Consider the following 13782-nt stretch of genomic DNA (forward strand, 5'->3'; position numbering starts at 1 on the left):
TTTTTTATATTTAATTGACAAACTGAAATAGGGACGCCCATTGTCAAACACATTTTAGCTTTCGTTTAGCTTTGGTTTCTTTTTCTTTATTTTTTTATGCTTTGGAATGAATGTAGTTGATGAGTTTTGGGTATAATAATTTAAAATTATATGAGTGCGAGCGTTTGATATGTAATCACTCTAATGCAACAATTCTGCGTGTGCAGTAATTATAATTTACAATCAAACTAATACTTTCCAATTATAATTAATAACGTATTCCTTAACTGCTTAACTCCTACCGCTAAACCTAATCGCTTTATTTATTGATTTGAGCATAGTTTAAAGATCAAATTGTGTGCTTATCTCTGGACTGACGACAAAGTGTAGTTTCTTTTCCTACGTAGTACTATCATGCAGACTTCATCCACTGTTTTGGTATAATTTTTAAGATCAAAAATCAGTCTGCAGGAGGATGGAATTCACACAGAGAAAAAACGAACTGATAAACTGAGATGGCAACCTGGAACTATAGTTTTCTCTCTGTGCAGAATCACAACTTTTGCTCCGCCTTCGTTTTCTCCGTTTCATTCAGCTTTCGAACTGGATTTAATGGTATGGCATGGTATTTTTTGCTTTTCGAATATCTCTTCACGATGGCATAAAGGGATATCGACACTAAAAGTATAACAAAGCCCATTATAACCACGCATTCCAAGGGCCAATCGGTTTGGATGCGCTCCTGGGGCACCTCTGCGTAGGGATATGTTATTTGCTGGATCTCCATACTGAGATCCTTAATCTGACTGGTGGATTCGGGTGCCACGACCGCCGGTTGATTCGTGATGGGATTATCGGTCACCACTGATATGAAGTTAGTCGCATTGACTAAGATCACGGTGGGCTCATCAATTGCTTGCGGTGTTCTGTCATCAGCATTAAAATCCATTTTGGTGATACCATCTTCTGTTGCAGTGGGAAGTTCCATTGAAGTGCTTGAAACTGTGGAAGTGGCTGATGCTTCGGATGTGGTTGGATTTGTGGTAGTCTCAGTCGGAGAATCAGAACTTGATGTATCTGGTTCTTCTGAGTCGGTTCTGAGATCCGGCGACTCGGAAGTGGCAAATCCTCCAAGTTGTTCATAACTCGAGTCCGTACTTGTCTTCTCTGTGGAACTGGATAAATCACTTGTGTTCGGAGTCGGCGTGACCAGCTCAGATGATGTAGATGGGCTATTGGGTGAACCGCTGGTGTCCGAAACGGAATCAGAAGTATCTGTTGGCACAGTGGAGCTCCACCCTGAACTGGAGGATTCGCTTTCGCCCGTAATTGGTGCTGAAGTGGAGTTTCTATACTTGTGACTACTATCGTCGAAGATACTGCTACTCACACCCAGCTCTTCCGGACAAACCGGACAGCACTGTCCCTTGACCTGAACGGGATTGCTGCACCGTAAATAATGATTGCACTGAACAGCAATACGGGTGACATATCCACCTTCGCATGTGCATGTGGTACAACCATTGTTTTCCATCCAAACATCGCCATTTCTGTGGTACTCATTGTTGTCAGAGAGGCAAATGGGTTCGGGTTCTTCCATTGGACATATCTCCTTGCACTGAATGGCCAGCGGTTCGCAAGGATCGCACACAGTGCACTTGTTCTTATAGAATCTCCTTTTGGAACCATCGCAGACAGGTTCCTCATCGAGGCACTCGTAGCGAGGACAACAGCTGCCGGGCAGCCCATTGCCCCGTTCCACCTCCACGATCACTTTGTAGCAGATTGGGAAGTCATTCTCACACGGTGGACACGCAAGGGACTCATCTATGCTATCTGGGTCAATAATGGGCATAGCTGCAATCAATAACAGATGAGGTATTGGTTAGAGCTTTGTGTTAAATAAATATTTAAATTATATACTTATTGCAAAATTGTAAAATCGAAAGCCACCATGTTCTTACCCAGAACGGAAATTCGATACTCCAAGGAGATCGAAAAAATGCCGTTCTGATTTGAATGCCCTTCAAGTTCAATATTTACATATTGATCGATCTTGAAAATCACATTCCATCCAGCAAGCCAAATAGCTATGAATTATTCAATAAAGCCAGAGGTAAATTTATAAAAATGGCAATTTGATTAGGCACACTTATAGGAAACTTCTTCGCAAAAGCAGGAATCCAATCAAAACAAACGGAATGATATTTATTTTTGGTGGAATACAAAGTACGGGAGTGACACTCTCGTTTATCATTTATTTATTGTTATTGATTTTTGACATTTTATCATTGAATTATGTATAAAAGGGGGTAGAAGGCGCCAGAGCGATAAAAACGGGAATGACAAAGAAGAACAATAACAGTGTGAAGAAAAAAGTAGACATATAGTACAAGTGCTCCACCAAACAAACCCGAAAGATTTGAAGCCCCCTCTCATTGTATCGATATGGATCGGTCGTTTCATTGAACGAATATTGCCCCAATTGCGTGTACTATTAGTTTAGGTGGTGTGGTGGTAAAGTTTGTTACACAAATGCGAGCCATCAAAGCAAGTCAGTTACAATCTCTTCCCGATCGTGATCGAAGGTTATCAATTATTTTCGATATTGACGTCACTGTCGCAGACTTTGTAGGTGAAGCGCATTTAATTGAACGTAATTTAAAATAGATATAAGTTGTTGCTTTCGTCGTTCTGGCTTTATTCTTCGGCTATCAGGTCGCAGCGATCTATATGACAGCCAGCAGACGGGGCAATTATTCATATGCTCGGTTCTGTGTGCGTGACAGTACTCGTTTGTTTGAGAAGCGCATAGAAGGGCGCTGAAAACGGCAGGGAAGTGTGCGTGTTGAATCGATAGGAATCATCCAAATACCTTGAAGTTGTTTACTTATCTAGATAGAAGCTTCTATTCACAAGGGACCAGAATGAAGACGGTCTACATTTTTTAATGTTTTTCTCTGCTCTTTAAATAAGCGATATTTTCCTCATATTAACTTTGCAAGACCCACAATAATAATAACTCAACCTTAGCTAGTGAGGAAAAAATTCATTCTGAATCTGGATTCTAGTAAGAGTTGTATATACGTTTTAATGCTTAGCTAGTCAATAATAATTGCCCATGTGCAGTGAAGAACGCTATGCTTTCTTCGTTTTGGGTATTTAATTATTTGTTGCTTTGCACGGCGGGTTTATTGACCCCCACGGATAGTGGTAACTTTTTATCGTTCTTGGGTCAGCAAAAAATCGAAGAAAAAAAACGAGACATGAGACGGAGGGGCAGTTGGGGAAGGTATCCAGGTTCCAAAGGTTACAAAAATTCAATGCAAATTACCTAAGCACATATCCGCCTCATAAGTAAATGGGTCGGGGCTCATTAGCGGAGATCTCTGGCGACGACGATGATCATTACGGTTTCGGTTGCGATTATGATGATTTTATAGGGGAGCACCAGCAGAAGTGCTACTGCCCACTTACGTCACCGGTCGCGCCACAGATACAGATACACAGGGACACGGATACAGACACAGCGATGTGGAGATACGGATACTTTGAAGCTGCGAACGAGGCGATCCATATTTCTTTTTGATTGATCTACAGCTGAAGGCCGGCATGCAAAAATGCAATTCAGGCAGGGAAGCTGAGGAGCAGCTCACAAAAACCAGATACAGACACGGCAAAAATAAATTCCAGTGCAATTAGCAGTCGCTTATTTTTGCTTTTTGTTTTTCCTGACACGCTCGCTGACATGCAAAGTTACTTAAACCAAACAAAACGAACATTACACTACTCGTAGGAAACCAAAAAATCAAGGGGAGGAGGTCGTCGTTTACTTTTAACCACTATCTAAAATGTCTAAAATGACTTTTTCGAAAGTGGGGGTACGACAGAGCCCAAGATGTTGGCCGTTACAAGCGACCAAACAGTTGATGGAGTAATTACAGACAGACCTTTCAACCAAACAAACGAGAAACTATTTATTTTTGACATTTTCCGCTTTTTTCTACCTTGCCCATTCACGTCAATCACCGTGAACATTGAAAAAGTGTCTCTTTGATAATTTGCTGATGGCGACTCTAATTCTCTGCGGCGAATTAAAATATTTTCGTACATTTTATGACATTTTAAGCGAATTTTTGGTCATTAAGGCAGTCATAAAGCGGCGAGTTTAGTAACCCGTAAACCAGGAAGACAGCGAATCGTTTGGCCGAGATTTACTAGCCATGAATCACAGTGACGAATGAGTCACGGAAAAGTGGTGATTAAATCTAGGATAAAACATTTATAAGATCTTTTAAAGGCCAAGCTCAGATACATTTTATGCGATGGTTCTAATTAGCATCAGTTCTCAAAGTAAAGCGTTCGCAAACGTGTTTTTTTTTAGAACAATAAACCATCCAGCGAATCCATTGAATAAATCATAAGCTGAATAATTACTAGTGGAGCCACTCAATCAAATGTAATTCATGGCAAAAAATGTGCCTCTATCAAATTGAAAATCGGCCAAGCGTGTTTGATTTATTAAAAAATAAATTCCATTTAAATACAGCTTATTCCCGCGTTAATTAGTTTATTAACCTAACTGTAGTCGTAGCACTGCCACTGACTATTGTGATCGTAAACAAAGAAAGCTTTCAAAATTAAAATAAACTATGACAGATGTGATTTAATCGCAGCCGAATTAAAACGAACAATGTGACATCAGACCTGCGTTAATCAGTAGTACTACTACTATGTATTTCTTCTTTTATTCGCTTTGTGAAAATTCCTTCAATCTGACAGAACGAAAAGCAATCAATCTTTTTGCGAACCTCTCTCTCACGTCCTAAGTAAGCGTAATTTATGCGATTTCATTTAATCGCCAGCATGTAGAGCAAATAATCGTTCGTCACTCCAGATTTGCCCGCTTTCCGCATAGCAGCCAATTAAGAGAGTTCACTTCACTTCACTTCACGGTTGGCATTAGCCATTACCCACTGTCATTAGCCATTAACTTGGCTTCCTTCTGCTTCTACCATTTGATACAAATGGTAAAAAAGTAAAAAAGTAAAGTAATGCGTTAGTTAGTTAGTAATCGCGTAAACAAAACATTTTCCTACGCTCGACGCTTTCTATTTTTTGACTAACATATTCTGCGTTTTGGTCCCGTTTAAGCCGCCGGCGACAGGCGTATTAAGCCTTATCTTAATTATAGATCAATTATGGTAGTGGCTCTGCCCACCGAACGCCAGCCAAATGTACATATGTATATATATTCAGCCGCACATCATTAATTATAAGTGCAAACTGAAGTCGGCCATATGGGAAAGCTGAAAGCTATAAGCCAAATGCCAAATGCCAAATGGAACTCCAAATTAACTAATTCGCTTTCTTTCAGATGAGTTATGTGCTATTCACGAGTGTTTGGACCATTTTGTTTGACAAGTAACACTGTTTATCGAATCCAAAGCAGCAGGAATGCATTTTGATAAATTTAAAATAAATAAAGTAAACAAGCAGGGCGATATAGCCGACTTTACACTTTCATTTCATATGCAAAATGGAAACAAACGATGGGGGTATGTCCCGCGTTGATTATTTCGCATTATTTTGTACAAATTGCACAATTACAATTAAATTATACGGCCTGGCGTAAAATGGCTGATTAATGTCAGTAAACCACACCCGAAGTTCCCCCTTTGGACCCACAAAAAACCAATAATGCCAAATGAGAGCGAACGAACAGATGTGCGGCGATATTCAATTTATATGTTTCCTATACAAAATAATAACAATAATTATTCTTAATAATTACTGCACTGCTGGGGCCGCAATGTGTGCCTTTCGATGGCCATCGTTAGTATGATGACCGACGCCTTTCTGAGGGGATTACTAATAGTATGCTGTCTGGTTGTGCCGATTCTATGGCAGCCATCGCTGGCAACCGTACGTACAGATGTGATTTAGAATATCTAAAACCGGAATTCATATATATATATATTAACGAAGAAAAACGCCACATAAAATAAGTTGTAGTAATATTCAACAAATGCAGAAAAAATCGCAATGAAAGTGTAGAAATCATGTAAAAATAGAATCTTACAAAAGCTGTAGGTCATTAAATAGGAATGCACACTCAAAGATATATCCATTTTTTAAGCATCCATAAATAATTTTCCATTCAAACAATCTACGTAAATGGCAAAGTGTGTAGACAAACTGAAATGCACTTTCCGTTTTTCCTGGCCAAAAGTAGCCGGCGTGACTAAGTCCCTAGGTTTATGGATTCCACATATGATGCGCATTTGCTTAATGGCCTCCCACTTGTAGCGCGATTTCGAGATACGTTGGAGGGACATCAACTGCTCGGTCATTGACCCCACTACGGCGGAGATCTTTAAGTGCGACATCGTGGAAATGCCGAAGAAGCAGGGCAATTTCCTGAACACCTTCCTCCTGCTGCGCCGAGCCGTCACGAAAATGTGGGTGGAGCTGAGCGTGGGCCAGATCGCCAACCGAAAGGATCGCCTGCTTCAGCAGCTCTTGAAGATTCGAGTGGATGGCTGCCACCTGATTGAGTTTCGCAGCAAGAACCGCATCCTGAATGCCGTGCTCCACAAGCTCTTGCAATCGGGAAACTATCCAGATACCTGTCCCCTTTTGGCGGTAAGTTAAAAAAGTGGTTTTGATTCTTGCGCAATTGGCAAACCAAGTCAAGTTGGAATGCCAAATGCGGGAAAGTGGTAAATCTCATTTACATTTCGCATTGGATTCTGTCGAACATATATCTCTATTGCGGATAAGCTATGCCTTACAAAGAACGAGTTCTATTAATATTTGTAATTATATTCACTTTTTAACAATATTGTTAGCCAAAAGGAGAGGCAAGTTAAAAGTTAAAGGTTAAAAATTCTCAAAATTTCATACGTTTAGAACCACACTTAGCAATCATTTCCAATGATATTCCCAATATGTATGTTTATAGCCATTAGTAACCTATACACCTGATTAAACAAACACCAAGCGTTTGCTGACCTACTCAAAGTCAAAATCTGATGAAAATTTCCCATAATCTTTATCTTTACGAGCCGAGCGCAAATAGAGCAACAAATTAGTCAAATGTTCTCGCAAATAAACATAGCTATCTATACGGCTGTTTGAAAATACAACGCAATCATTAAAAAACGGAAAGTAAACAAAATAAAATAAACAAATCCAGTGCGCATTAAACGAGAAAACCAGAGCGGTTTCGCCAAATGAAACCCAAATCGATAGTGGCCAATATCATTTTCATTCGCTAACCAGCAGGTTTTCCTCCATATCTTATGTTAATCCGCAGAATGTCAACTATACGTCCACGCGATTTGCACTCAATCCGGATCATTTTCCGGCCTACATGCCGGACATGAAGTTCAACACGAAATTGGTCTTCCAGCTGAGCAGGAATACGGGTCTGATCCGGGCCAGTGTGGATGCCGAGGTGATGAGACGATCGTAAGGAGAAAATATTTCAATAAAGCACGAAAAAAAATGTATATATAAGGAAAATCACATAAGCCGGCGGCAAATACCTATGTACATCGATATATACTCGTATTTGTGCGTTTCCATGACTAACTCGAATGACTAATAGCTTTGGCATGGGATTCATTCGTCGGCACACATTGAGATTAGACTCCTATCTGGGCCACTTGGTTTTGGTTTAAAGGTGAAATAGTTATGACTTGTGGATAATAAATGAATATCTATTTTTGCCATTGAACCCGGCCGATTTCACTGTCATGACTTTCAGATTTTAGATTTGATTCTGATCCAGTTTTCTGCGAAATCCCATGATTCATGGTCGAGGAATTTGGCATCAGGCTGGCTGACTGATTTCTGCACTTCACTGTTAATTAAAAACAAATACCAGCGCTTCATCCATAACTTACGAACTTTGGCTGGTATCGAAAATCAGATTAAAATAAATATATACGTTTATCCAGGGGATTCACTTATTTCTGCACTCTATTTATACCCGTTAGTCGCAGAGTAAGAGGATATACTAGATTCGTTAAAAAGTACGTAAAGATTTTCCGACTTATAAGGTATATACATAAATATTCTTGATCAGGATCAATAGCCATCTGACCATGTCCGTCTGTCCGTTTGTCTGTCCGTCCGCTAGAATCTTCCAAAAAATATTGAAATTTATCGCGCACACTTCGAGCTGAGTAACGGGTATCTGATAGTCGGGCAACTTGACTATAGCATTCTTCCTTGTTTATTTATGTGGTTGGGCTACTATCATAATTCTTTAAAAGCTCTTAGTTCTAGCCAAAATCCGATAATCGAAAACTATCAATTAATTGGTTTTAATGGATTGCTAACTGCCAAAACATTAAATGTTCAACGCAGACAGCAGTCACTGTTTAAATTATGTGTATTAAAATAATACTTTATATTACATAATTTAATTACTTTTTAATGATCACCTTGCTCGTGGGAAACGTAATGTGTTAGGCATTTCATGTCGAATTTCCCAACGCTTGGCCACTAGATTAAATTGTATCCAAATGGCCAACTCGCTTCTATATTATAAACATACTCGGTTGTTGATAATGCGAGTGCAGAAAAATAATAGATTAAGAAAGCTCAGGCCCCTTTTCAAGTGCTGGCCAATCAAATTAAGAAATGACGTGAGTGTGGCCAACAGAAGATATTTAGCAAGGCGTAAATAGAACGGCGATTATCAAGATGCAAAAAAAAAAAGCAAAACAAAGCCTAAAAATATAAACATTCGCCTTTCACTAGATCAGTCTGCAATGTCATGATCACAGACTCTTTCGCTCATCTGAAATTCCTCAGCACACCGCAAAAAGTCGAGTGAGCAAGGTTCATCCATCATTTATGGCCTCCGAATTGGTCATCAATATTTTGGCCATGCCAAAGAAACGTTGACTTGGCCAGAAGGAAAACCTTTGTCAAGGCCAGCCATTAAGCAAAAGGAACGGTGTTTCCGCCCACCCGTTTCCCATTTTCATTTCCATTTTCATTCGCATTTGCATTTGCCATAACAGAAAGTCTGGAATGGCGGGCGTTTGGTGACATAACCCAAACCAGTACAGTCGGGAATTTCTAGGCCAAAATATGCCAGCCACCCCTAGTAACTGGTTGAGGGGTATAAAAATATAGCCCTAAATGGCTCACTTAGTGGGTTAGTCAGCCAGCCGCTTTCTCACTGGTTAGCCGGAAGCAAATGCACTCAGAAATATTTCAATGAATTCTAGAAGATACAAAAGTATAATATATTTTAGGTGCTTTTATTTACTTAACTTTTAACTAGTTGGTGTAACTACCTATTTTGCTGTATTAAGAACTGAGATTCTGATTTTTAGTTCAAGCAATAACTTCATTTTCTCCAAAGTGCACTTTCACTTTTTTGGGCAAATTTTCTGCACGAAATGCGGATTACAATTTCATCAGGTAATGGAATAGTATTGCAGGGGCTGGCCTAAGAAAACTATATATGTATGTACTCCTTTATCGACTCAAACTCGCCTTCGTTCTGGCTACTCTAAGTTCACTTATCGTATTCATCTAGATGGAATTCGCTGGGCAAACAAGGCAACAACAACTGCCAGTTGGACTCCATGGGTCTGTGTGAGTTTGGAAACTATGTACTACATACGTAACAAACACGCTGTAGAACAGACTATCTGTCGTTTGTCACCCGTTCGTGGCAATTTGATAAGGAGCCGCCGCAGATTAAGATGGAATTCCATACACAAAGTGCGCGTTGCCACTCCTGGACTGCAAACGAAAAATCTAAAGAAATCAAGACTCCACTCTACTCCACTCCAAACTCAAGGTTAAGTTCATTAGATTTCAGCAGATTAACACATGTTCCCACCGCGATATCTATAAATATTTGCACTTGTGGAGCGAGGAAATATTTTATATCGGCCTTTGGCGTGGGTGCAAGTGGAAAGTGCTCCCCAGCTATTTTCAGCATTAATCACAAAGTCAATAGGGGCTTTACTTGCAGAAATAAAATAATGTTCCCGTGTGCGATAGTGCTATCTGCCATGCGAACGCGTATTTGCAGATTTCTATTTGCAAATAAAACTAATAACTTTGCCATGTCCATTTATTAGTGATATTTATATATGCCTTAAAGTAATCAATTTGCACGCGTAAACATTGATTGCCATAAGATTGTGGGATTTTTTGAAGCGATTTCCTATGACAATGCGACTAAGTCAATCAAACTTTTCTTAGGAATTCCGAAAAAATATTCTTAAAATTTTAAACAATTCTCAAATAAATTAGATTAATTGGAAATTATTGGATTCCCTTGTAAAAAGTTTTGTGACGCACTTCAGGTAATATTGTTTTGAGTTTAGGCAATAGCCTTCGATATCCACTATCAAGGTCATTTCGGTTCATAGAAAAACATACGCCAGCGAAAGCCAAACAATAACGAATCGAATAAAAATAAACAATATTTTGAGAAATGCGCCAAAAAAAAAAAAACAAAATACGAAATACAAATGTAAAGTGAAGCGCAAAGAAATACAACCGAAAATACAAACAAACTTAGATAATACGCGGGCCATTTGAATTATCAATGAAATTCGGAAATAAAGCCAAAACAAAAACAGAACAAAGGCAGAAACCAGAAAATTGGCTCATCAACATGTGTTTTTTGGGTGGAAAAAACAAAGCAAACCCAAAAATCGCTATGCACAGAATGAAGAAGAAGACGAGGGGGAGATTCGCATATGGCATATGGCCAAAACCGACGCTACAGATGTATAGATATAGATATATATAGTTTTCGACGCGTCATGAGCAGGATCGAAACGATATATATAGAATCATGAGGCTGCTGCCGTGACGTAGGCATTCCACCGCTGTTTTTTCTTTAATGGAAAGCATCTCAATCTCAATAGGGTCAAAGTAAACAAAAGATACAAAAATGGAAAAACAATATTCGAATTATCCGAGGGCAGTGATTCACATCATTGATGTACTAATTTCGGCATTATTCACTCACCACATGATTGTAGAATCCGCAGGAGGAGGCAAATTGTGATTAACTTGACCATTTCGTTCAAAGTCTGATTAAGGCTGATTAAATATATATATACGCGTATATATATCTTTGATTGGCTGTGATAACTTTCAATGCGTGTTTCTGCTCTTTTGTTTAGTTGTATCTAAGTATCTGAAAGGAAAAAGGTTTAAAAATTTATAATTAGTTAGTTGGGTTGGATTGGATTGGCTATTGCATATAATTAATGTATTTTTGTTCAGTTCTCCATTCAAATCCCTAATTTCGCAACTGCACGTCATATTTTCTACTTTCTCTGCCGCGGAACTGAACAGCGCACCGGTTGGAAGTAAACTGCATAACTGCGACTCGGGTTCCTCTTTTCTTTGTCTCGAGATGCGCTCTCATCTAATGTATCTAATCTTATTTGCATAACCCTTACAATCACAGTTTATATTTTACTTTAATCTGACATTGCATCATATATACCTCAACCACTTGCAGCGTAACCTATCGCAGTTGGTTTTTCAAATGCACTTTTATCTAATCTTCTTCTCTATTTTAGTCTTTGACAATAGTCTCCTGTCTGAGATTTGAAGGCTCTTACCACTCTTACCACGCAGTTGTAACCAAGTTGCCAAGTACACTCTGATTACCGCTCAAACACGCTACCTGCGTTGTTTTCTTCGATTCGCACGATAAGTGTGTTATAACATATGCCATATGATTGCCTGATAACTCTTCGTTTTGATACCACACACATATGTACTGTACGTACTAAAAGTCGCAGGCACATGGACAGCCAGCCGATGCACACCACACAGTTTGGGCCAAAAGTATAATGCTGAATGGGCGCTTATGGGTTTTTCCTGTATTTCAGCGTTTCAGCATTTTCCAATGGCTGGGAAACGTATACGTTTCCGATCAAGTTTTTACTATGTTGCAGTTTGTTCATTTATTTGCGCTTATTACATTTATCGAAGTATTTCTACGCGCAACAAAAAAATGACAATAAAAGATGCATCACAGATATTTATAGACCATTTATGTATTTGCAAGCCAGTGAAGTGGTGGCCAAAACAAAATGTCCGCCGACACGTGCATATCTGAAAGTGCATTTGACCGATTCGCCCTCAAATGTTATTAGGCAAAGAGCTAAGCCCGCGGTTTACTCGGCTCTTAAAAAGGAAGCAGCGAATGAAATTCCATCTTTCGCACTTGCAGCACATATTTTTCACAGTGGCCATTGAAAATAACACCAAAAGCAGAAACCAAACCAAATGATCGAGATAGCGAGAAACAAGAAAAAATAGGCATAAAGCCAGGGGAAACACTTAGCGCCGAAATTAGGTCGCTTGGCCTACGCATATTACGAGTATGAATATATTTTGGACTCGATTTGGCATTACCTTTACTGGTCGAGAGTCTAACTGATCCAAAAATAAAACTTCATTGTACTATTTGTTTTCAATTGGCCGCCTGTCTGTCCAATTGGTCTCTTGTTTTTTTAGTTGTTTCTCAGTTGTTTTTTTTTTTTTGGTTTAGTCCCGTTGTTTGTCTTTTTCGCAGTGCTGCGTATTTGTGTTTTGTTTGAGACGCCGCTTTTGAGGTGATAAATATGCGAGGTTCCGGGATTTTTCAGTGGAGCACAGCACACAACCGATTACAGTGGAGGTTTCCAGCAAACTAAAGAGTTGTTCGCCAATTGAACATTTTTATTTACGTTTCTCGCTCTCTCTTTTCATTTCGCTCACCATTTTTGGCACTCAGTGCGGTTTTCTCTTTGCCCTTCTCTTCCGATCTGGTTTGTTTTTACTTGTGTACGGTTGGGCAAATAAATCTGGCTAAATGCGTAATTACAATGGGCGAAGCGTTTACTTTATTTAATCAGACTGATCTATATTTGTCGTATACCTACTCATTTTACTTGTTAATTAAATTTAAGCTAAGTTACTCATGTTTATATTGCCTATGCCTCTTATATTCACTTGCAATGGGTTTTATTGTGTGCTTTATTATGCGGTGTTGTTTAAATATTTTAATATTTTTTATTTTATTTGCACTCCGAATTTTGAATCGTTGTACCACTGTTCGTATGCTTTATAAAATTGAAACGGTTTGTTTATAGTGCGTATACGCGATAATGCGTATACGTTCGTTGTGACCTATCGATTATTTTATGCGACCTTAAATCGATTAACACTGTCAGCTGTGGCGTTCGGTGCTGTAATATGCTAATAGGCTGCACTGTTATTTAACAGAGCAGTTGGGCAACCAAATTGGACAAATTACTAAATTACGGTTCTAGGATATGCGTTAAAAATCAATTAGACATTTGATTTATAGCCAGGAAGGGTGCGCAACTACTACTACGCCACTTCTCTCACAAGAATCGGTGGCTTACCAAGTATGAAGTTTCTTATCATTTTAAACGGCGATCTGTCGATGGGCTGCCATATAGCTTAAATCACTTCTAGTTTGCCGCGAGGAAAGCCCGCCAAATTCAAATGCCATTTAAATTTTGAAAAGTACGTCATCGTTCGCTGTTTACGAAGCGATGTTTGCGCACATAAACGCGATAGTCGGACCACTTTTTTAAATGTTGAGTAGACTTTGATACAACTCAGGTTTCACCATTTGTGCAGTGACCTATCTCCAGTATAAGCACCACTTAACAGTATTTTAAAGCTGTACTGGTTGGTTTTGTAAGCTATTTTCTTTCATAACTAAACAATACCTAACAAAATAAATAAAGTATCCAGGGAAGTTAGTCTGTTTAATTGGCTTAA

The 13782-nt window shown here is 39.0% G+C and overlaps 2 protein-coding genes across 3 annotated transcripts; one reads left to right on the top strand and one right to left on the bottom strand.

Moving 5' to 3' along the window:
* Positions 1 to 54: 54 nt before the first annotated feature.
* Positions 55 to 12696, bottom strand: LOC6738884 (cysteine-rich motor neuron 1 protein). 2 transcript variants are annotated; one of them, XM_039293486.2, is made up of 4 exons: positions 12403 to 12696; positions 10997 to 11167; positions 1370 to 1836; positions 732 to 1314 (listed from the first exon to the last, which is right to left on the bottom strand). In XM_039293486.2, exons 2-4 carry the CDS (start codon positions 11046 to 11048, stop codon positions 874 to 876), a joined length of 960 nt encoding a protein of 319 aa, XP_039149420.1. In that variant the 5' UTR covers positions 11049 to 11167; positions 12403 to 12696; the 3' UTR covers positions 732 to 873. The 2 variants fall into 2 exon arrangements, with proteins under 2 accessions (XP_016032710.1, XP_039149420.1); XM_016169171.3 differs by having other exon boundaries at positions 55 to 1836; positions 12403 to 12695.
* LOC6738885 lies at positions 1859 to 7575 on the top strand. Its single transcript, XM_002085644.4, has 3 exons — positions 1859 to 5904; positions 6289 to 6624; positions 7298 to 7575. The coding sequence occupies exons 1-3, from the start codon at positions 5806 to 5808 to the stop codon at positions 7454 to 7456; spliced, it is 594 nt and encodes a 197-aa protein (XP_002085680.2). The 5' UTR covers positions 1859 to 5805; the 3' UTR covers positions 7457 to 7575.
* Positions 12697 to 13782: the final 1086 nt, after the last annotated feature.

The sequence above is a fragment of the Drosophila simulans genome, chromosome 3L (assembly GCF_016746395.2).
Source record: "Drosophila simulans strain w501 chromosome 3L, Prin_Dsim_3.1, whole genome shotgun sequence".
NCBI lineage: Eukaryota > Metazoa > Arthropoda > Insecta > Diptera > Drosophilidae > Drosophila > Drosophila simulans.

What these genes read in the sequence shown, in the direction of transcription:
- LOC6738884 (XM_016169171.3), bottom strand. Translation starts at nt 11,048, where the DNA reads ATGGTCAAGTTAATCACAATTTGCCTCCTCCTGCGGATTCTACAATCA. An exon ending in GCGGATTCTACAATCATGTG is followed by an intron (nt 1,837 to 10,996) that starts GTGAGTGAATAA and finishes TATTGATTGCAG; the next exon opens with CTATGCCCATTATTGACCCA.
- LOC6738885 (XM_002085644.4), top strand. Translation starts at nt 5,806, where the DNA reads ATGGCCATCGTTAGTATGATGACCGACGCCTTTCTGAGGGGATTACTA. An exon ending in GGCAGCCATCGCTGGCAACC is followed by an intron (nt 5,905 to 6,288) that starts GTACGTACAGAT and finishes TCCCACTTGTAG; the next exon opens with CGCGATTTCGAGATACGTTG. An exon ending in ATACCTGTCCCCTTTTGGCG is followed by an intron (nt 6,625 to 7,297) that starts GTAAGTTAAAAA and finishes GTTAATCCGCAG; the next exon opens with AATGTCAACTATACGTCCAC.